The sequence below is a fragment of the Polyergus mexicanus genome, unplaced genomic scaffold (assembly GCF_030449975.1).
Source record: "Polyergus mexicanus isolate NDT 795.1 unplaced genomic scaffold, iyPolMexi1.0 SCAF_26, whole genome shotgun sequence".
In the NCBI taxonomy this organism is placed as follows: domain Eukaryota; kingdom Metazoa; phylum Arthropoda; class Insecta; order Hymenoptera; family Formicidae; genus Polyergus; species Polyergus mexicanus.
The window spans coordinates 2,387,544-2,412,381 of record NW_027223346.1 but is presented as its reverse complement, the minus strand read 5'-3'; the positions used below and the strand labels follow the sequence as shown (position 1 = coordinate 2,412,381).

General features: G+C 43.6%; 3 protein-coding genes across 3 annotated transcripts; 2 read left to right on the top strand and 1 right to left on the bottom strand.

Annotated features, from left to right (window-relative positions):
* Positions 1-418: 418 nt before the first annotated feature.
* Positions 419-1,321, bottom strand: LOC138943450 (tropomyosin-like). Its single transcript, XM_070314304.1, has one exon. The coding sequence runs from the start codon at positions 1,319-1,321 to the stop codon at positions 419-421; it is 903 nt and encodes a 300-aa protein (XP_070170405.1).
* An 8,442-nt stretch (positions 1,322-9,763) lies between these two features.
* LOC138943449 (stromelysin-2-like) lies at positions 9,764-11,345 on the top strand. The gene is made up of 2 exons (XM_070314303.1): positions 9,764-11,118; positions 11,285-11,345. The coding sequence occupies exons 1-2, from the start codon at positions 9,764-9,766 to the stop codon at positions 11,343-11,345; spliced, it is 1,416 nt and encodes a 471-aa protein (XP_070170404.1).
* Positions 11,346-11,465: 120 nt separating this feature from the next.
* On the top strand, positions 11,466-12,429 carry LOC138943335 (uncharacterized). The gene is made up of 2 exons (XM_070314072.1): positions 11,466-11,643; positions 11,720-12,429. Exons 1-2 carry the CDS (start codon positions 11,522-11,524, stop codon positions 12,321-12,323), a joined length of 726 nt encoding a protein of 241 aa, XP_070170173.1. The 5' UTR covers positions 11,466-11,521; the 3' UTR covers positions 12,324-12,429.
* Positions 12,430-24,838: the final 12,409 nt, after the last annotated feature.

Here is a 24,838-nt window from a genome sequence, read left to right as displayed (position 1 = left end):
TTTTTGAGCGTACGATTGAATCGTTCGACTATCGACGCTTTCATCACCGAATATGTCGAATAATGATTTACTTCGTGCTTCTTCGTAAAATTTCGCATATCGGCATTGTAAAATTCTTTTCCTTTATCGGTCTGTAGATTTTTCGGACACCTCTTAGAGTCTCGTATTATTTTAGATAACGCTCGAGTAACCTCGTTTGCGCTTTTGCTCTTAAGCGGTACAGCCCATGCGTATTTGCTTAATACGTCGATAACGGTGAGTATGTAGTTGTGGCCTTTGTTGAGTCTCGCGTAAGGACGCATCTCGACCACATCCGCTTGCCATAGGTCGTCGTACCCGCGCACCGCAACGCGACGACGCGAGAAGTTTCTTCTCGCGGGCGCGTGCAATTCCTCGACTAATCTTCGTTTTTTAACGCTCATAATTCTTTTTTCTTTCTCTCGAGAATAACGTTGAATTGGATCTCTTTTTCGAGCGGTTCGCCGCTCCCGCTAATCTCTTTTTCGAGCGGTTCGTCGCTCCCGCTAATCTTTCTTTCGAGCGGTTCGCCGCTCCCGCTAATCTTTCTTTCGAGCGGTTCGCCGCTCCCGCTAATCTTTGCCAGTTCTCTCACTCTTCCTGATAGCTCGTCTGCGTCTCTCTTCAATCGTGACGTTGAATTTTCCAATTCTCGTATCTTCGTCTCGGATTTCACTGCGGAATTCGCCGCGATACGCGATTTTTGATTTAGTTCTTGTATTGTTTTACCTTGATTGAACATTATTTTACGATCGTTCGCGTTTCTCGTCGAGAACTCCGTCGCGTTGAGCGATATAGTTTTTTTCGCGACTTCGATTTGATCGCTTAAACCTTTGATTCGTTTATCTAAAACATCGATTCGTTTATCTAGAGCGTTAGCGCTCGTTTCTATTCTCGAAATGGAATTTTCCACAGCGTCTATTCGTTTACTCAGAACGTCATCGCGTGTTTTTATCTCGGAAACGAAACTCTCCGCGACGTCTATTCGTTTACTTAAAGCGCTATCGAGCTGAGCGAGTCTCGTGAATAGTAGAATGACGCCCTGCCCCGCTTCGTTCGCGTCTTTTCTTAATTGCGATGTGATTCCCTCGACGTAGCTTTTGCTTGTCGCATCGGCGTCCTCCTCAGGTTGAGCCAAGCGTTTTATTTTACGTTCTCTCGCGTCGTATTCAATGGAAGAGCTTAGACACAGCGCGTTATCGCGCACGTAACTTCGCAGAGACTCGATAGCCGGACGTAGTCTTCCGGTTCTTGCGTCGTAGCCTCGATTTTTTAAAGGTGAGCCAAATTTGCTCACGGACATCGCGAATTCCGCGTACGACTGCGACAGTCATCCACGCGACAGTTCGATTTATACGATCGCTCCTGTTTCGCGAAGCTCCTCGATTATCGATAGAATCTCGTTTTCGTGAGCGTTGTTGCCAGCTCGACGCGAAGCGTCTAATAATCGTAAACGATCCACTAATTCGTTTGGATCGTCCCAATGGACGTAATCGATTTTATTGTCCGTGACACGCATAGTCGACGATACGCGACCCGCGCCTGTTTTTTTCGCGCCGCTGTTGTGAATAAGCGGAGCGATAATAAATTTGTATTTATATCCTTTATTTCCTAAGACAGATTTTTTAGCGTCATGATCACGTCTATGAGCGTTCGTTGTTAACAATATACTTCTGTATGTTAATTTATCTTTTTCTGTATATATGAGACTATTAGGAATTTTCATAAAAATTAATTCATACAAACCGGGAGTACCGACATATTTAATCTCATCTATAAATATGGAATCATTCGCGTCTACGTCAAATCGCTTATCGCCGAGCATCGCACCTTTCTCGCCGATGTAAACTCCGTAAACGTGATCAATCTCGTTCGGCGCTTCTCCGCCGAGAAGAGTCCCCATATATTTTCGCCCTAACGGTCCTAGTTGACCGTGCGATATTTCGCGATCTTTAGCAATTCGCGAAATTTGTTTAACGGGTATTTCGGATATCGAGGGCGATTCGAGACTCTCGGATTCGAACGTTTCATATTCTTCGGTTTCGTTTCGCGCGAATGGATCTCTTTCGACGAAAGATTCGTTTAATGGAGTAGAAACGGCGTTCAATCGTCGTCGAGCGCGTATTCGTTTCGCTTTAGGTTTTTTCCAAACGGGAGTTAGTGCTTCATCTTTCCATTTTTCCTCGACGCTCGTCGAGGGTGAAATGTCGGTTGCGTCTTGTTTTATCATTTCGCGCTTAATTTCATTTCGCTCTATCTCGTCTCGCTCAGCGCGATCAGCGATGCGTCGCAGCGGTTCGACGATCGGTTTGAAACGACTCTCTATCGCGATCTCGCTTTCTATTTTTCCAGTTTTTAATGCTCTGTGTTTTTTACGAATCGATGCGCGCGTTTTAGCTATCTCTTTTGCTGTTTTTTCGCGTTCGCCGATATCCGTCGAGGCCATTGCAACTTCTTCTAACTCGCGAGAGAGCGATTGACGCGTTCGACGTATTCGCGACAACTGATCGTTCTACGGTACAATGAAATCATTAAATCCTCGTCTGTATCTACCAGCGCGGAGCGCGCTATCTTTGTCGATTACTAAGAAACCATATTTATATCGCCAACACGCGCGACATAACGCGTGAAAATTCTCGTACGACATATCCGTGTTCACGTGATCGTTGTATACGTGACGTAAATTAGTACCATCTTGTTTAAAAAGAATTAACAAATTAGCATTATCTCGAATCAAATGCTTCGGTATTTTAGCATACGTTTGGCACAGATAGAAGCAATCGACGTTCGAGTGTCGACCCATAGCGAAATATTCTCTGATAGTATTTTGTTTGTCGCACGCTACATCGTCGAACACGAATATCGAATTTGGGAGAGCTTCGCTGGGTGAAATAACGTCAAAGTTATTAGAAAATGTGAAATAACCTATATCTTCCATCGGTGTTAATAAATTTTCTAAATATTGATATTTAGGCTGCTGCAATGACTTTGAGTAAACATAAACGTTCTCGAAGCGTACACCATGCGGACTCTCCAACAAACTTATTAATGCGTTTGTTTTGCCGCAACTAGAAGGCCCGCAAATAACGCAACGAATAGCGCTCGGTAATAGACGATCGTGTCTACGCGTTTCTTTCGACGGTCGCGTTTTATTATCGAGGTTCGTCACCTTTATCGCGATCGGTTGCCGCACGAAACGCATTCTTCTTGCTGCGCGCGTGCGCGGTACACTCGCGTAAGGCAGGGCGAGACTTTTTAATTTATATACGAATAGATTGCCATCAATCGCGCAGTAGTGAATTGCGCGCGGTGAATCGAAATGTTTATCTTACTAATAGATGGCGACGATATTCTCGATTTTACCACCGATCAATTGCGGTATATTCCGAAAATAATTTTACTAAAGCATTTCGGTCGCTACGTAGAACGATTGTGGGAGAAACTGCCTGAATATATAAAAGTGGATCCGGAGGTGCGGCGCTACCGTCGATGTCTAGAGCATTATAATCGCCCTTGGCAACGAACACACATCGACGGTCCGGCGCCGCTTGTTAAAGATTGCGGCGAATGCAATTCGCGAAACAGCCGTACGGTGTGAGTCATGGCGCTGGCTTATTAAATAGAGCGATAAACGCACTCCCTTTCGAACTACATATACCTGGATATCAATTTTGCGGACCGGGTACTCGTCTTGCGAAACGACTCGCGCGAGGCGATCGAGGTGTCAATCCTCTGGACGCGGCCTGCCGCGAACACGATATCGCGTACTCGCGGAGCGGCGAGCTCGCTGATCGACACGTCGCTGACCACGCGCTTGCCAAAAAAGCGCGCGAACGTGTCGCGGCTAAAGACTCGACTCTCGGCGAGAGAGCCGCCGCGGCGGCTGTATGGATGGCTATGAAATCGAAGACAAAACTTGGAATGGGTACAACGAAAATCAAGAGAAAAAAGAACAAAAGAAGAATAATCGCTACGAGAAAAAGAACGCTTCCGATAGCGAAACGCGGCGGCTTTTTACCCCTGCTACCGTTATTAGGAGCTCTCGGTTCTTTGGCCGGGGGAGCGGCGGGAATCGCGAAAGCGGTGAACGATCGCAAAGCAGCGCGACGACAACTGGAAGAGTTGCAGCGTCATGATCGCGCGATGGAAGGTCGCGGTTTATATCTCGCGCCGTACAAACGTGGAAGTGGCGTGTCCTCAACGAGAAGAGCTAAAAAAAAACTTCGCGTAAACAGACGCTAAAGATTCTCCCATCCGTCGGAGCAACAACGAACGAACAATTAAATCGCGCGGCGATACTCTCGCGCATACCTCATTTTAGAGGTGTGTTTATGCGCAACGCGCTTCCGTCGCAAGCGCGCCGCGATGAGAGCGGCATTGTGAATTTAGACGACGCATCCGGACCGGGTACTCATTGGGTAGCGTACGCGAAAAAAGGGGGCGACGCAATTTACTACGACGGTTTCGGCGATCTTCGTCCTCCACGCGAACTCGCGCGTTATCTCGGGCGCGACGCGAACATTCGATACAATCGTCGCTCCGAGCAGACGCGCGATCAGAATATTTGCGGACAATTGAGTCTTCGATTTCTCCGAGAAGTCGATTGGAGGAATCGTCGACTATAATATCAACCGTTATTCGTCAATCGAACGCAGTTCGATCGCTCTCGCCGATCATGTCGCTAACTCTCACTCTTTCCGGACGAAGCAGTATTCTCGCGGCGAGTTATTTTCCGCCTCTCGATTTAAACGACGACGATTACGAATTAGGTTTAACCAATTTTGAAACTTATAATACGATACCGAATATAAATTCTACGAATAATAAATTTTACTTCTATAATAATGACGAGATTATCGCAATTCCAATAGGATCTTACGAATTAAGCGCTATAAACGCGTATCTAAAAGCGGCGATTCGTCATAAACGACGAGCGAGAGAGGAGGAACGAGAACGCGAAAATGAAAAACCGGAAACGAACGATGATGATTACATATATGATGTTGATGACGATTATTTCGAAGACGATGAGAATGGCGATAAAAGTGAAAATTCTATAACGCTTCGCGGTAACGATAACACTATGAGAAGCGAAATTAAATGCGCATATCGAGTAAATTTTACAAAACCCGATAATATCGGTTCGCTCCTGGGTTTCTCGTCTCGTGTATTACAACCGAATAAATGGTACGCATCCGATAAGCCAATAAATATTATGGCCATTAACCTTATTCGAATAGAGTGCAACGTTACAACAGGAGCGTATCATAACGACAAATCCGCGCATACTATACACGAATTCGCGCCTAACGTTCCACCTGGATATAAAGTGTCGGAAATTCCAACGCAGATCATTTACCTTCCGATCATCGCACGGACCATTACCGATATAAACGTGCGTGTTGTGGACCAAAACGGAAAATTGGTCGATTTTCGCGGCGAAGAAATTACGATTCGTCTACACGTGCGACGAAAACGGTAGAGAAGCGCGCGATGCTCGTAGTGAATGGATCGAATGCGAGAAACGCACCTATTATCGCTGTCGCGTCACCTCTAAACACAGAAAAGAGAAGAAAAAAGGGAGGAAGACTAACCGCTGCCAACGAGACTTTTCTGCGCTCTTTGGGTTTCGTCGTGCCGAAAACCGCTTCTTCGTAAAAAGCGGAATGTGCGACATTCTAAGTATCAGTGGGGAGCCAATCTTCGACGATCGCATCGTCAAGATCGAAACTCACACGTACAACCCTTACGCCAATACTACGTTCGGAAATAGCGATGAGATACGAATTCCTATACAACAGCAAGATTTGTATATGTTACCTTGCGACAGTTTTATCTACATTGAGGGCAGACTCGAGTCGAAGGAAACGTCGAGCGCGCAAGAGGAAATCGCATCGATAACGAGATTAGTAAACAATTGCGCGGCGTTTATGTTCGAGGAAATTCGCTACGAGCTCGATGGCGTAGAGATCGATCGAAACAGAAACGTTGGAATAACGAGTACGATTAAAAATTACGCGTCGCTGACAGTCGAAAGAAGTAAAATATTAAAAAACGCTGGATGGGACTTATTAGCAACAACTCATTCGTCAATCGGTGATTTTAATTTTTGCGTACCTCTTAACGTACTATTAGGTTTTTGCGAAGATTACAAGCGCGTTGTGATCAACGCGCGACACGAGCTTATTTTAATACGAGCGCGCAACGATAACAATTGCGTTATATCGCGCGAAACGCAAGAACCTAAAATCGTTTTGTTAAAAATACAATGGCGAATGCCTCATATAGTATTGAATGATATTAATAAATTAAGATTATTGCGCACGTTAGATAGTGGACGATATTTGAGCGTCGCTTTTCGCTCATGGGATCTTTACGAGTTTCCGCTTCTACAGAACACGACCAAACACTCGTGGGCCGTCAAAGCGGCAACACAACTCGAGAAACCGCGATACGTTATCTTCGCGCTACAATCTGGAAAGAAGAACGTTCTGTCCGAGGAGCCTTCTTTATTCGATAATTGTAAACTAACTAATGTCAAACTGTATCTTAATTCCGATTTTTATCCTTACGATGACATGAATTTAGATTTCGATAAACATAAAATCGCCGTATTATACGATATGTATTCGAAATTTCGAAAAACGTACTACGGATGCGAAAACGACGAAACGCTCTTAAATTTAGATAAATTTTTAATTCACGGCCCACTCGTAGTCATCTACTGTTCTCGACAGAATGAGTCAATTAAAAGCGCCACTGTGGACGTTCGCATAGAGTTCGACTGCAAGGAAAACATCCCCTCTAATACTACAGCTTACTGTCTTATTATTCACGATCGAGTGGTAGAATACAATCCGCTCACTAATGTCGTGCGCAGAATCGTGTAAGCGCAACAATACTCGAAAAAATATGGAGACAGAATAAAACGCTTAGAAAAATCTAGAAAGAAACACTTCGAGTATCGCTAACAACGACGATGGACACACCGATTTTTGTCGATCTTCAAGGTTTCGTAGTTAACGAAAAATTCGTCGTGAAAGAAGTAGCCGTATTAAGAAATGGTGTAGAATTGACGCATCACATCTTTCGCTCGCCGATGTCGTGGGATTTACTCACGAGAGCGGAAAAATCGCGAGCGTGTTGGTTGATATCGAATCATCATCAGCTAAAGTGGAATGATGGACACACAAATTATGGGTCGATGAAAAAACTCGTTCGAGATGCCATATGTCGAGGATCTAACCCTGATTCGACGGTGCAGATCTATGTCAAAGGTCACGAGAAGAAGAAGTGGTTAATCGAGATCTTAGGAAACGTCGCCGACGATCGCGATATAGCCGTTTCTGTCGAGACTATCGACGCCGATTACGAAGACATCGAACGTCTGGAGACTCTGAACGCTTCGCGGGCCTTTCATTGCGGATACCACGCGAAAAATTGCGCGTTAGAAAACGCGTGTAAATTGCACGATTGGTGGTTTGAGCGACGCGACCGTTTGCGCAATATGAGCGATTGATTTTATATTATATTATATTATATTATATTATATTATATTATATTATATTATATTATATTATATTATATAAATTTAAGTTATATAAATTTAAGTTATAATGTATCAAATTAATTATATATTTTAAATTATAATCTATAAATTTAATCACGAATATGTTATATATTGTTGCAAAATATACATTATACGAACGAACCGCGTTTTTTCTTTATCGCGGTCGCGTTATCGCGGTCGCGTAACAAATTTAATTATAATAACTGTCCATAGATATTATAATAACTGTCCATAGATATTATTTTATCGCGATCGCATAATAAATTTAATTATAGAATATTTTAAATTTTATATATAATTATAATGTATTGAATTAATTATTAAGTATTTCATTCTATATTTAAACTACATTTTTATATATCAAATCTTAAAAATTAAATCTAATAAAACCTTAATTTATAATTATCCATAGATTATCGCGGTTGCATAATAAACTTAAAGTAAAGAGATTTTAAATCTATTTAAATATACTTAATGCGGACACAGATGATTACGAGAGGATACGGAAAAAGAAAAGAAAAGCATAAAAAATCAACGTTTCGCTTAATATATAACATTTATTCATAAAAATTATATCTTACAAATGCGCTTTATTAACGCGTAAAATTATTCCGCGTCGAACGGTTGCGATTCGGGCTCATAGTTCGCCCATCGTACATTCGTCTGCGATTTACTCTCGTTAACCGTCGCTGGTTCGGCCTCGTTCTCCATTGATCGTAATTCGAGTTCGCCGATCGGTCGCGATTCGGGCTCCTCATCGATCTGTGATGCGACGACTCGCCTAATTTCGGGAACGGCGAAATCGCTCTCGCCGCGTCGACGAGCGTCGCGCAATGCGCTGTGAACGCTTTGCGCTTGTGCGAGCATAGTTCTCGTTTTATTTATTAAATCATAAAGCGATTCTCGCGCTGTTTTTACACAGCTTTCTATTTCTTGTCTAAAATACAAAAGTAAAAATTAATAAAAGTAAAAAAGTAAAAATTAATAAAAGTAAAAATTAATAAAAGTAAAAATTAATAAAAGTAAAAATTAATAAAAGTAAAAATTAATAAAATTTATTATAATTTTTATAACTTATTATAATTTATTATAATTTATTATAATTTCAATTAGATACTTACATTAAACGTGCGATATCTACGTCTTCGTTTAACTGGAAAGCGAGTCTAAACGAATCCGGACTATTATCGATAACACCTTGCGCTTCCACACGCAAATCCGTAGCGAGATCTTCCAAAACATAGGATTTTATCGCGATTAAGTCCCCATTTACGTTAATATAATCAGCCGCGTTAATGATCTGTTCGATTCGTTCCATATCGAACAGATCACGACCGATTTTAATTGTCATCACTTCACGTTCCGTCGTTTCGAACTTCGTTATCTCGCGAACGAGAATACTTTAACGCTTCTCGAAACGATCTCGCGTTTTATAAAGATCGACGCGCGGAATGTTGCGGTACAATTTATCGATCGCGCCGCGTCTTCCTTCCGCGACCGTTTCGTCGCCGGAAAGGAGATATCTCTACTCGCTCATCGAGTGTCCTTTTTAGAGGACAAATGAACAATAAAAATAGAAATAACAAAAAACATCCGTTAGATAATGCGCATTCCGAATACTCTGCGAACAATAAGATCATCATCGCTGGAAAAAAGTATCTAGGGATATCTAAAAAGGTATCTCTAATTTATCGTTACCGGAAAGAGATATCTCTAATTACCGGAAAGAGATATCTCTAATCGCTCATCGAGTGTCCTTTTTAGGAGACAAACGTAAAAAACATCCGTTAGATAACGCGCATCGTTGAAAGAGATATTTTTAATCGCTCATCGAATGTCCTTCTTAGAGGACAAACGAATAATAAAATGGAAATAACAGAAAACATCCGTTAGATAACGCGTATCGTTGGAAGGGATATCTTTAATCGCTCATCGAATGTCCTTCTTAGAGGACAAATGAACAATAAAATAGAAAAAACAAAAGAGGAACTCGAGCGCGTCCGCTAGATAACGCGTATTCCAAACGCTCGACGTCGAAAGAAACGCATTTCCCTCTCCCTCTCCCCACCCACCCGCATTATTCGTCGCCGATAAAAATAGGCGTCTCTCGGAACGCGCGAATCAATCGCGCTCGGTGTCTCTCAACAGTTTATCGCGTCTTCCCCGCTTCGCGCGATGACTAATACGAGGACGGTTCTCATTCTAGCGACAATACTCGTCGCTACGACGGTCGCCGCGCCCTTCGACTCGGAAAAAATCGAGGCGCTTCGTTTTCTGCGCGTATACGGTTTTCTAAAAGACGATGGAGAATCGCTGTCGTCCGATAACGCGACGTCTCTGCGTCGCGCGCTATCGCTGTTTCAAGAATATTATCAATTATCGGGAAACGGCGCGTTAAACACCGTTACGCTTCACCTTATGCGTAAACCGCGATGCGGTCTCGCAGATATTCCCGATCGCGCGTATAGCCCGATCGCGCGAAAATGGCCGAAGACGCGTCTCGCGTGGAATTTTCAGATGGCTAGCGAGGAAATCTCGCGAACGGCCGAAACGGCGTTCGCGTTATGGGCGGCGAACTCATCGCTAACTTTCGCACGCGACCCGTTACACCCCGATATATTAATATCGTATCGAACGGGCGCGCACACTTACGCGAATCGTCGAAACGTCGGTATTTGCCCGGCAGCTTTCGACGGTCCGGGAGGAGCCCTAGCTCACGCGTTTTTTCCCTCTGGAACAACCGATTTCACATCGGAGATACACGTCGACGATTCCGAACCGTGGCACGTGTATCTAAACAAAAATCCTCCCGACACGCATCACCTGCTACAAACGCTAACGCACGAGATCGGCCACGCATTGGGTTTACAGCATAGTATGCGCAATGACTCTATAATGTTCCCATATATACCCGACATCGAGAATCAATTTCCAGTTAAGCTGAGCATAGAAGACATTCTCGCTATACAAAATCTGTACGGATCTCACGACGACGGAAATTATCCAACGGCGACTCCCGCGACCACCGCGACGCCCGCGACGACGAGCGTCGCGCCGACCGATCCAGCGCGAGCGGATCTCTGCGCATTGCGACGCGTGGACGCCGCGCTAATAATGAATCATCGATTATATATAGCTAATCGCCGCAACATATGGTCGGTCGACATAACCGAGAAACGTTACGGTAGACCCATGACGCTCACGGATTACGCGACGTTTCTACCGGCGAATTTCACGCGTCTATCCGCCGCGTATAGAAGACCCTCGGGCGATCTCGCTCTATTCGCGAACGATTCGATCTACCTCGCGGAATATCCCAGTCTTAAACTAAAATCGGGTTGGCCGAGATATCTCCACGATATCGGACTTCCCCGAAACGTTAAAATCAACGCGGCGATAAATACGCACACGGGACGAACCTACGCTGTATACGACGATGATAAAGTCGCGGAAATCGACGAGTGTCGCATGATAGTCATTAGACACGCTCCATTAAAAGATATATTTCCCGGAATTCCGTCCGCGATAACGTCGGCCTTCCGATACATCGATGGCAATCTATATTTCTTCGCCAAACGTCAGTTCTACGCCTTCAACGAATTTACAAATAACCTCGGCGGGTCCTTTCGATCTACACGCGCTCGGCATCGAGTGTCCTACGGATGGATTGCTAAGGCAATTGCGCGATCTCCTTAGTCGCGTCTATCGTCTCAGCGACACGATCGAGAAAGAGAGAATCGACGACGAGACCGACTAGAGCGACCCTACCGTTATTTTTTAAAAATAGAATATATAAGAGAAAACGCGCGAAAGGGGAAGAAGCGATCTCTACGCGAGTATATAAAGACCACTCATCCATTAAGCGCTTCATTATTAACGAAGAACACCGAAGCTAACGCGCGAAAAAGAACAAACGAGAAAGAACGAGCGACGATGTACGCGACAATGGGAGGACAACCGCAACAGCAACACTCATTCGACGATCGATCGAGACTAACCGAACGAGACCGCGAAGATAGCGCGGAATACGCTAAGAAAGCTAAAATGGACAATGGGTAAGACTATCGAACATTTATTCGAATTAATAATTCGCTAACACCGTTTCTCTCATCGCTCATATCTATTTTTTAGACGAGATCGCGATCGAACGCCAAGACACGACGCGGACGTCTCGATCGCGCGACCGCTCAGAATCTTAGGAAGACGCTATCCATTGACCAAAACCGCATATAAACATCTGGAAATTAGCGTTAACGTCAGCCGACCCTCCTTCGTAGAAATCGTCCTCGGAGATTGCCACGGCAAAGAGATCTCGCTAACGCCGGATACGTGGAAGGAACTGCTCGATCTACGACCCACGCTCCTGTCGCACTTTCGCTCCGACGAGCGCGACGAGGCGCGCCCGACGCCAATACACATCGGACAATTGACGCTACGATTCGGCAAACTCAACAATCTCCGAATACTTCGTCTCGAAACGCCTAAAATTCGCCTAGCCGTATCGAAGAACACCGTCGTAAATATATTAAATCTGGAACTTTGCGTCAACCGCATCGTTGCATCTTTAAGCGGTTTAACCACGCGCGTGGACAACAAGCTAATTCGTTTCCTCGACATCGCGGCGAGCACTCGCGATAAAGCGCTTATTCCCGCGATGATACGCGAGAGCGATAACTTCGACCGCAACGATATAATCGATTGCGAACTGCAGGCTCTGCTCTTCGGAGAATCGTGATACGCTCGCTCGCGTACTCGTATCGTCGTATTATTAATACGTTAAAAAATTTGTAAAAGAAAACAATAAAAACACCTCTCCTCTCTCGCTAGAACGACGACGTCTCTTTATTTCACCACCCTTCGAAGATTCGCCATCGCTAAAGCGACGAGGGACGCCCCTCCGTCCGCTCGACCGCCCACCGACGATCCCCCGCCCCCTCGACGCCGGGCGCCCGCCGCCCGCTCGCGGATCGCGCGCTAGAAGCGCCCCCCTAAAGAATCGCGACGGCGGATCGCGCGCTAGAAGCGGCGCGCCCCCTAAAGAATCGCGACGGCGGATCGCGCGCTACAAGCGGCGGATCGCGCGCTAGAAGCGCCCCCCTAAAGAATCGCGACGGCGGATCGCGCGCTAGAAGCGGCGGATCGCGCGCTAGAAGCGCCCCCCTAAAGAATCGCGACGGCGGATCGCGCGCTAGGGGCGCGAGTCGCGTCGAGGTCGCGAGTCGGGCGCGCCACCCCCCGAGCGCCATCTCTCGAACGCTCTCGGCGACTCGTACCCACCGCTTCCCCCCGGCCGCGCTTCCCCTCTCATCCTACTTATCCCCCCATGCACTCGCCCAGCCCGCTCTCCATCCCTCGGGCGCCCACAAACTGCTCCGAAACTATCTCTCTCTCTTACTCCCCAACGATACGCTCTCTCTCACACTCACACAAAACTGATCCAAAACCGGCCTATCTATCCTACTTATGTTTTTCTGCGCACAAAGCTGAGATCGCTATGTACGCAAATTTTGTTCGTTCGGAACGTCTTAGTTACGTGTCACTAAGTGAGATTTGTCTAAAATTCTTGTGCAACATCAAGGAAATTGAGAAGAACCGCTTCACGGCATACATTGTTAAAATCGCTATGTACGCAAGTTTTGTTCGTTCGGAACGTCTTAGTTACGTGTCAGTAAGTGAGATTTGTCTAAAATTCTTGTGCAACATTAAGGAAATTGAGAAGATCCGCTTCACGGCATACATTGTTAAAATCGCTATGTACGCAAGTTTTGTTCGTTCGGAACGTCTTAGTTACGTGTCAGTAAGTGAGTTTAGTCGAAAATTCTTGCACGACATTAAGGAAATTGAGGATATACGTTTTTCTGCGCACAAAGCTGAGATCGCTATGTACGCAAGTTTTGTTCGTTCGGAACGTCTTAGTTACGTGTCACTAAGTGAGATTTGTCTAAAATTCTTGTGCAACATCAAGGAAATTGAGAAGAACCGCTTCACGGCATACATTGTTAAAATCGCTATGTACGCAAGTTTTGTTCGTTCGGAACGTCTTAGTTACGTGTCACTAAGTGAGATTTGTCTATAATTCTTGTGCAACATCAAGGAAATTGAGAAGAACCGCTTCACGGCATACATTGTTAAAATCGATATGTACGCAAGTTTTGTTCGTTCGGAACGTCTTAGTTACGTGTCAGTAAGTGAGTTTAGTCGAAAATTCTTGCACGACATTAAGGAAATTGAGGATATACGTTTTACAGCGCACAAAGCTGAGATCGCTATGTACGCAAGTTTTGTTCGTTCGGAACGTCTTAGTTACGTGTCACTAAGTGAGATTTGTCTAAAATTCTTGTGCAACATCAAGGAAATAGAGAAGAACCGCTTCACGGCATACATTGTTAAAATCGATATGTACGCAAGTTTTTTCGTTCGGAACGTCTTAGTTACGTGTCAGTAAGTGAGATTTGTCTAAAATTCTTGTGCAACATCAAGGAAATTGAGAAGAACCGCTTCACGGCATACATTGTTAAAATCGCTATGTACGCAAGTTTTGTTCGTTCGGAACGTCTTAGTTACGTGTCAGTAAGTGAGTTTAGTCGAAAACTCTTGCACGACATTAAGGAAATTGAGGATATACGTTTTGCAGCGCACAAAGCTGAGATCGCTATGTACGCAAGTTTTGTTCGTTCGGAACGTCTTAGTTACGTGTCAGTAAGTGAGTTTAGTCGAAAATTCTTGCGCGACATTAAGGAAATTGAGGATATACGTTTTTCTGCTGTTACGTCCCGGCGAATTCCGGCTGCGAGACGGGGATTGCAGAGCTCAGAATTTTTCTCGGGACACGATCGCGAATTTCGGGTCGAATAAACCGCGTGGTTCTCCCCGCGGATACCTGCGATCAAGGTTATTCGCGATGGATTCGCAGATAGGGAGTGGAACTTAACGAAAATGGTGCATTATACTTTAATATTAAACAAAACAGAGGAAGCATTCAGAAAACTAAGCTATTCGCGGAGAACAGGATGAGTCAAAGAAAAAGTGAAATCGAGACGCAGGCAAAAAGGACGAGTCGTAAAAGTGAAACTCGGGATGCGTCAGGAAAGAGAAACTCAGTATTAGACAAAGAGTGAGTCATAAAAGTGAAACTCGAAGGGCGCGTCATAAAACAAAACCTAACCATCAGATAAGAAGTTTCGTCCGAAAACTCTGGGAAAGACGCGCGTTTCGAAATATTCTAGAATATTCTTGATGTGTTTAACTATATTATATTATGGCAGAACTCAATGTTGTAAGACGCGTGTATGGTAAGTGAATTACTCGCAAGGAATTCGCGCGTTTAACGAAACGGATTTGGTAATAATTGCCCGGGGTTCGGGGTGGCTAGAGGTCGCATAAGTATAATTTCTTACCTTGCGACGAATGGTCGAGATGTTAATCGAACGGTCCGGGATACCTTGCTTGGTTCACCGATATCCGGCTTTCCTGGGATCCTTGTCGTCGATGTCGCTGGGTGGAGTCCTTGGGCGCTCAACTTCGATTGGAATCAGCTTGGCTGGCCATTTGATGCAAGTTATGCACTCGGCGCGTCGCGAGATCTCTAAGGTAGCGGTATGATGATTCGCGAATAATTGTTCGTATTCAGGATCGTAGCGCGGTGTTACACCAATGTATTGCGATAGCCCGAGATCTACGGGTTCTAAGATCAACTCGCGAAGTAGTTTACGCGCGCGCTTCTTCACTCCTCCACGTCTGGTCTTTGGCATTTGTTAATTTATTTAATTAATCACTGATCACTGGCTCTAATCAAGAAAGCGTGTGCTTTCCAGAGGACACGGCGTGCGATGGACCGCACGGCTGTATCTTGTGTTTGGACTGATTGCAATAACAGCGTGCGGCGGTCCGCACTGCTGGTACTGTATATCAGGTGTAAGCGTGTATATGTGTGTATAATTGAATAGAGCCAGGCGAAAATGTATTTCGACAACTGTAGATTTTTAACAGGATATTGTTAACAGAAAGGTTAACCAGACGGATGAGAGCAGAGAAATAATCTTGAAATGCGTATCGTTTACTTACGGATGCGGAAGGCTTAAAGCAAGAGTTGGATAAGGTGCGTTAATGAAGAGTCGACGTAATTCTCATACAGCACAATATATTCATTCAAATTATACACTGTTGCATTAACTCGACTTAAATTTAGAGTTATTAGTAAACTTAGATTAAACACTAGAGATAGAATTTAGAAATTGAATTTAAAGTTATTATTTAAATTTAGGTTAAACACTAGAGTTAGGATTTAGAAATTGACTTTAAAGTTAGAGTTAGAATTCGAACTTAGAATTGAATTGAGTCACAATCGCGGGAGAGGCTCTCCTAAGAGAGCTGTTAACGGTTCGAAGTGGCGGAGTAGACTCACTAAGTTGGAGCGCGCACTGGGCTCCTTCGTTTCGGCGGCTCGGCCGCTGCCGAGAGTAGGGATGCGTAGTAGTGGGAATTTCCTTAGAGCTAACGAAGCGCCACGCCTCGGCGCTCGGAGGGATCGAGTGTCATGGCGTGTCTTTGGCGCGCTATTTAAGTTGCGCTTATTGGACTTAGATTATTTAAGAGGAGAAAAAAAAATAGAAATTCAAAAGGTTGAAATTTTGACAGGATGTGACACTGCGCACAAAGCTGAAATCGCTATGTACGCAAGTTTTGTTCGTTCGGAACGTCTTAGTTACGTGTCAGTAAGTGAGTTTAGTCGAAAATTCTTGCACGACATTAAGGAAATTGAGGATATACGTTTTTCTGCGCACAAAGCTGAGATCGCTATTTACGCAAGTTTTGTTCGTTCGGAACGTCTTAGTTACGTGTCAGTAAGTGAGTTTAGTCGAAAATTCTTGCACGACATTAAGGAAATTGAGGATATACGTTTTTCTGCGCACAAAGCTGAGATCGCTATTTACGCAAGTTTTGTTCGTTCGGAACGTCATAGTTACGTGTCAGTAAGTGAGTTTAGTCGAAAATTCTTGCACGACATTAAGGAAAATGAGGATATACGTTTTTCTGCGCACAAAGCTGAGATCGCTATGTACGCAAGTTTTGCTCGTTCGGAACGTCTTAGTTACGTGTCAGTAAGTGAGTTTAGTCGAAAATTCTTGCACGACATTAAGGAAATTGAGGATATACGTTTTTCTGCGCACAAAACTGAGATCGCTATGTACGCAAGTTTTGTTCGTTCGGAACGTCTTAGTTACGTGTCAGTAAGTGAGTTTAGTCGAAAATTCTTGCACGACATTAAGGAAATTGAGGATATACGTTTTTCTGCGCACAAAGCTGAGATCGCTATGTACGCAAGTTTTGCTCGTTCGGAACGTCTTAGTTACGTGTCAGTAAGTGAGTTTAGTCGAAAATTCTTGCACGACATTAAGGAAATTGAGGATATACGTTTTTCTGCGCACAAAGCTGAGATCGCTATGTACGCAAGTTTTGTTCGTTCGGAACGTCTTAGTTACGTGTCACTAAGTGAGATTTGTCTAAAATTCTTGTGCAACATCAAGGAAATTGAGAAGAACCGCTTCACGGCATACATTGTTAAAATCGCTATGTACGCAAGTTTTGTTCGTTCGGAACGTATTAGTTACGTGTCAGTAAGTGAGATTTGTCTAAAATTCTTGTGCAACATCAAAGAAATTGAGAAGAACCGCTTCACGGCATACATTGTTAAAATCGATATGTACGCAAGTTTTGTTCGTTCGGAACGTCTTAGTTACGTGTCAGTAAGTGAGTTTAGTCGAAAATTCTTGCACGACATTAAGGAAATTGAGGATATACGTTTTACAGCGCACAAAGCTGAGATCGCTATGTACGCAAGTTTTGTTCGTTCGGAACGTCTTAGTTACGTGTCACTAAGTGAGATTTGTCTAAAATTCTTGTGCAACATCAAGGAAATAGAGAAGAACCGCTTCACGGCATACATTGTTAAAATCGATATGTACGCAAGTTTTTTCGTTCGGAACGTCTTAGTTACGTGTCAGTAAGTGAGATTTGTCTAAAATTCTTGTGCAACATCAAGGAAATTGAGAAGAACCGCTTCACGGCATACATTGTTAAAATCGCTATGTACGCAAGTTTTGTTCGTTCGGAACGTCTTAGTTACGTGTCAGTAAGTGAGTTTAGTCGAAAACTCTTGCACGACATTAAGGAAATTGAGGATATACGTTTTGCAGCGCACAAAGCTGAGATCGCTATGTACGCAAGTTTTGTTCGTTCGGAACGTCTTAGTTACGTGTCAGTAAGTGAGTTTAGTCGAAAATTCTTGCGCGACATTAAGGAAATTGAGGATATACGTTTTTCTGCTGTTACGTCCCGGCGAATTCCGGCTGCGAGACGGGGATTGCAGAGCTCAGAATTTTTCTCGGGACACGATCGCGAATTTCGGGTCGAATGAACCGCGTGGTTCTCCCCGCGGATACCTGCGATCAAGGTTATTCGCGATGGATTCGCAGATAGGGAGTGGAACTTAACGAAAATGGTGCATTATACTTTAATATTAAACAAAACAGAGGAAGCATTCAGAAAACTAAGCTATTCGCGGAGAACAGGATGAGTCAAAGAAAAAGTGAAATCGAGACGCAGGCAAAAAGGACGAGTCGTAAAAGTGAAACTCGGGATGCGTCAGGAAAGAGAAACTCAGTATTAGACAAAGAGTGAGTCATAAAAGTGAAACTCGAAGGGCGCGTCATAAAACAAAACCTAACCATCAGATAAGAAGTTTCGTCCGAAAACTCTGGGAAAGACGCGCGTTTCGAAATATTCTAGAATATTCTTGATGTGTTTAACTATATTATATTATGGCAGAACTCAATGTTGTAAGACGCGTGTATGGTAAGTGAATTACTCGCAAGGAATTCGCGCGTTTAACGAAACGGATTTGGTAATAATTGCCCGGGGTTCGGGGTGGCTAGAGGTCGCATAAGTATAATTTCTTACCTTGCGACGAATGGTCGAGATGTTAATCGAACGGTCCGGGATACCTTGCTTGGTTCACCGATATCCGGCTTTCCTGGGATCCTTGTCGTCGATGTCGCTGGGTGGAGTCCTTGGGCGCTCAACTTCGATTGGAATCAGCTTGGCTGGCCATTTGATGCAAGTTATGCACTCGGCGCGTCGCGAGATCTCTAAGGTAGCGGTATGATGATTCGCGAATAATTGTTCGTATTCAGGATCGTAGCGCGGTGTTACACCAATGTATTGCGATAGCCCGAGATCTACGGGTTCTAAGATCAACTCGCGAAGTAGTTTACGCGCGCGCTTCTTCACTCCTCCACGTCTGGTCTTTGGCATTTGTTAATTTATTTAATTAATCACTGATCACTGGCTCTAATCAAGAAAGCGTGTGCTTTCCAGAGGACACGGCGTGCGATGGACCGCACGGCTGTATCTTGTGTTTGGACTGATTGCAATAACAGCGTGCGGCGGTCCGCACTGCTGGTACTGTATATCAGGTGTAAGCGTGTATATGTGTGTATAATTGAATAGAGCCAGGCGAAAATGTATTTCGACAACTGTAGATTTTTAACAGGATATTGTTAACAGAAAGGTTAACCAGACGGATGAGAGCAGAGAAATAATCTTGAAATGCGTATCGTTTACTTACGGATGCGGAAGGCTTAAAGCAAGAGTTGGATAAGGTGCGTTAATGAAGAGTCGACGTAATTCTCATACAGCACAATATATTCATTCAAATTATACACTGTTGCATTAACTCGACTTAAATTTAGAGTTATTAGTAAACTTAGATTAAACACTAGAGATAGAATTTAGAAATTGAATTTAAAGTTATTATTTAAATTTAGGTTAAACACTAGAGTTAGGATTTAGAAATTGAATTTAAAGTTAGAGTTAGAATTCGAACTTAGAATTGAATTGAGTCACAATCGCGGGAGAGGCTCTCCTAAGAGAGCTGTTAACGGTTCGAAGTGGCGGAGTAGACTCACTAAGTTGGAGCGCGCACTGGGCTCCTTCGTTTCGGCGGCTCGGCCGCTGCCGAGAGTAGGGATGCGTTGTAGTGGGAATTTCCTTAGAGCTAACGAAGCGCCACGCCTCGGCGCTCGGAGGGATCGAGTGTCACGGCGTGTCTTTGGCGCGCTATTTAAGTTGCGCTTATTGGACTTAGATTATTTAAGAGGAGAAAAAAAAATAGAAATTCAAAAGGTTGAAATTTTGACAGGATGTGACACTGCGCACAAAGCTGAAATCGCTATGTACGCAAGTTTTGTTCGTTCGGAACGTCTTAGTTACGTGTCAGTAAGTGAGTTTAGTCGAAAATTCTTGCACGACATTAAGGAAATTGAGGATATACGTTTTTCTGCGCACAAAGCTGAGATCGCTATTTACGCAAGTTTTGTTCGTTCGGAACGTCTTAGTTACGTGTCAGTAAGTGAGTTTAATCGAAAATTCTTGCACGACATTAAGGAAATTGAGGATATACGTTTTTCTGCGCACAAAGCTGAGATCGCTATGTACGCAAATTTTGTTCGTTCGGAACGTCTTAGTTACGTGTCAGTAAGTGAGTTTAGTCGAAAATTCTTGCACGACATTAAGGAAATTGAGGATATACGTTTTTCTGCGCACAAAGCTGAGATCGCTATGTACGCAAGTTTTGTTCGTTCGGAACGTCATAGTTACGTGTCAGTAAGTGAGTTTAGTCGAAAATTCTTGCACGACATTAAGGAAAATGAGGATATACGTTTTTCTGCGCACAAAGCTGAGATCGCTATGTACGCAAGTTTTGCTCGTTCGGAACGTCTTAGTTACGTGTCAGTAAGTGAGTTTAGTCGAAAATTCTTGCACGACATTAAGGAAATTGAGGATATACGTTTTTCTGCGCACAAAACTGAGATCGCTATGTACGCAAGTTTTGTTCGTTCGGAACGTCTTAGTTACGTGTCAGTAAGTGAGTTTAGTCGAAAATTCTTGCACGACATTAAGGAAATTGAGGATATACGTTTTTCTGCGCACAAAGCGGAGATCGCTATGTACGCAAGTTTTGCTCGTTCGGAACGTCTTAGTTACGTGTCAGTAAGTGAGTTTAGTCGAAAATTCTTGCACGACATTAAGGAAATTGAGGATATACGTTTTTCTGCGCACAAAGCTGAGATCGCTATGTACGCAAGTTTTGTTCGTTCGGAACGTCTTAGTTACGTGTCACTAAGTGAGATTTGTCTAAAATTCTTGTGCAACATCAAGGAAATTGAGAAGAACCGCTTCACGGCATACATTGTTAAAATCGCTATGTACGCAAGTTTTGTTCGTTCGGAACGTATTAGTTACGTGTCAGTAAGTGAGATTTGTCTAAAATTCTTGTGCAACATCAAAGAAATTGAGAAGAACCGCTTCACGGCATACATTGTTAAAATCGATATGTACGCAAGTTTTTTCGTTCGGAACGTCTTAGTTACGTGTCACTAAGTGAGATTTGTCTAAAATTCTTGTGCAACATCAAGGAAATTGAGAAGAACCGCTTCACGGCATACATTGTTAAAATTGCTATGTATGCAAGTTTTGTTCGTTCGGAACGTCTTAGTTACGTGTCAGTAAGTGAGATTTGTCTAAAATTCTTGTGCAACATCAAAGAAATTGAGAAGAACCGCTTCACGGCATACATTGTTAAAATCGCTATGTACGCAAGTTTTGTTCGTTCGGAACGTCTTAGTTACGTGTCAGTAAGTGAGTTTAGTCGAAAATACTTGCACGACATTAAGGAAATTGAGGATATACGTTTTTCTGCGCACAAAGCTGAGATCGCTATGTACGCAAGTTTTGTTCGTTCGGAACGTCTTAGTTACGTGTCAGTAAGTGAGTTTAGTCGAAAATTCTTGCACGACATTAAGGAAATTGAGGATAAACGTTTTTCTGCGCACAAAGCTGAGATCGCTATGTACGCAAGTTTTGTTCGTTCGGAACGTCTTAGTTACGTGTCAGTAAGTGAGTTTAGTCGAAAATTCTTGCACGACATTAAGGAAATTGAGGATATACGTTTTTCTGCGCACAAAGCTGAGATCGCTATGTACGCAAGTTTTGCTCGTTCGGAACGTCTTAGTTACGTGTCAGTAAGTGAGTTTAGTCGAAAATTCTTGCACGACATTAAGGAAATTGAGGATATACGTTTTTCTGCGCACAAAGCTGAGATCGCTATGTACGCAAGTTTTGTTCGTTCGGAACGTCTTAGTTACGTGTCACTAAGTGAGATTTGTCTAAAATTCTTGTGCAACATCAAGGAAATAGAGAAGAACCGCTTCACGGCATACATTGTTAAAATCGATATGTACGCAAGTTTTTTCGTTCGGAACGTCTTAGTTACGTGTCAGTAAGTGAGATTTGTCTAAAATTCTTGTGCAACATCAAGGAAATTGAGAAGAACCGCTTCACGGCATACATTGTTAAAATCGCTATGTACGCAAGTTTTGTTCGTTCGGAACGTCTTAGTTACGTGTCAGTAAGTGAGTTTAGTCGAAAACTCTTGCACGACATTAAGGAAATTGAGGATATACGTTTTGCAGCGCACAAAGCTGAGATCGCTATGTACGCAAGTTTTGTTCGTTCGGAACGTCTTAGTTACGTGTCAGTAAGTGAGTTTAGTCGAAAATTCTTGCGCGACATTAAGGAAATTGAGGATATACGTTTTTCTGCTGTTACGTCCCGGCGAATTCCGGCTGCGAGACGGGGATTGCAGAGCTCAGAATTTTTCTCGGGACACGATCGCGAATTTCGGGTCGAATGAACCGCGTGGTTCTCCCCGCGGATACCTGCGATCAAGGTTATTCGCGATGGATTCGCAGATAGGGAGTGGAACTTAACGAAAATGGTGCATTATACTTTAATATTAAACAAAACAGAGGAAGCATTCAGAAAACTAAGCTATTCGCGGAGAACAGGATGAGTCAAAGAAAAAGTGAAATCGAGACGCAGGCAAAAAGGACGAGTCGTAAAAGTGAAACTCGGGATGCGTCAGGAAAGAGAAACTCAGTATTAGACAAAGAGTGAGTCATAAAAGTGAAACTCGAAGGGCGCGTCATAAAACAAAACCTAACCATCAGATAAGAAGTTTCGTCCGAAAACTCTGGGAAAGACGCGCGTTTCGAAATATTCTAGAATATTCTTGATGTGTTTAACTATATTATATTATGGCAGAACTCAATGTTGTAAGACGCGTGTATGGTAAGTGAATTACTCGCAAGGAATTCGCGCGTTTAACGAAACGGATTTGGTAATAATTGCCCGGGGTTCGGGGTGGCTAGAGGTCGCATAAGTATAATTTCTTACCTTGCGACGAATGGTCGAGATGTTAATCGAACGGTCCGGGATACCTTGCTTGGTTCACCGATATCCGGCTTTCCTGGGATCCTTGTCGTCGATGTCGCTGGGTGGAGTCCTTGGGCGCTCAACTTCGATTGGAATCAGCTTGGCTGGCCATTTGATGCAAGTTATGCACTCGGCGCGTCGCGAGATCTCTAAGGTAGCGGTATGATGATTCGCGAATAATTGTTCGTATTCAGGATCGTAGCGCGGTGTTACACCAATGTATTGCGATAGCCCGAGATCTACGGGTTCTAAGATCAACTCGCGAAGTAGTTTACGCGCGCGCTTCTTCACTCCTCCACGTCTGGTCTTTGGCATTTGTTAATTTATTTAATTAATCACTGATCACTGGCTCTAATCAAGAAAGCGTGTGCTTTCCAGAGGACACGGCGTGCGATGGACCGCACGGCTGTATCTTGTGTTTGGACTGATTGCAATAACAGCGTGCGGCGGTCCGCACTGCTGGTACTGTATATCAGGTGTAAGCGTGTATATGTGTGTATAATTGAATAGAGCCAGGCGAAAATGTATTTCGACAACTGTAGATTTTTAACAGGATATTGTTAACAGAAAGGTTAACCAGACGGATGAGAGCAGAGAAATAATCTTGAAATGCGTATCGTTTACTTACGGATGCGGAAGGCTTAAAGCAAGAGTTGGATAAGGTGCGTTAATGAAGAGTCGACGTAATTCTCATACAGCACAATATATTCATTCAAATTATACACTGTTGCATTAACTCGACTTAAATTTAGAGTTATTAGTAAACTTAGATTAAACACTAGAGATAGAATTTAGAAATTGAATTTAAAGTTATTATTTAAATTTAGGTTAAACACTAGAGTTAGGATTTAGAAATTGAATTTAAAGTTAGAGTTAGAATTCGAACTTAGAATTGAATTGAGTCACAATCGCGGGAGAGGCTCTCCTAAGAGAGCTGTTAACGGTTCGAAGTGGCGGAGTAGACTCACTAAGTTGGAGCGCGCACTGGGCTCCTTCGTTTCGGCGGCTCGGCCGCTGCCGAGAGTAGGGATGCGTTGTAGTGGGAATTTCCTTAGAGCTAACGAAGCGCCACGCCTCGGCGCTCGGAGGGATCGAGTGTCACGGCGTGTCTTTGGCGCGCTATTTAAGTTGCGCTTATTGGACTTAGATTATTTAAGAGGAGAAAAAAAAATAGAAATTCAAAAGGTTGAAATTTTGACAGGATGTGACACTGCGCACAAAGCTGAAATCGCTATGTACGCAAGTTTTGTTCGTTCGGAACGTCTTAGTTACGTGTCAGTAAGTGAGTTTAGTCGAAAATTCTTGCACGACATTAAGGAAATTGAGGATATACGTTTTTCTGCGCACAAAGCTGAGATCGCTATTTACGCAAGTTTTGTTCGTTCGGAACGTCTTAGTTACGTGTCAGTAAGTGAGTTTAATCGAAAATTCTTGCACGACATTAAGGAAATTGAGGATATACGTTTTTCTGCGCACAAAGCTGAGATCGCTATGTACGCAAATTTTGTTCGTTCGGAACGTCTTAGTTACGTGTCAGTAAGTGAGTTTAGTCGAAAATTCTTGCACGACATTAAGGAAATTGAGGATATACGTTTTTCTGCGCACAAAGCTGAGATCGCTATGTACGCAAGTTTTGTTCGTTCGGAACGTCATAGTTACGTGTCAGTAAGTGAGTTTAGTCGAAAATTCTTGCACGACATTAAGGAAAATGAGGATATACGTTTTTCTGCGCACAAAGCTGAGATCGCTATGTACGCAAGTTTTGCTCGTTCGGAACGTCTTAGTTACGTGTCAGTAAGTGAGTTTAGTCGAAAATTCTTGCACGACATTAAGGAAATTGAGGATATACGTTTTTCTGCGCACAAAACTGAGATCGCTATGTACGCAAGTTTTGTTCGTTCGGAACGTCTTAGTTAC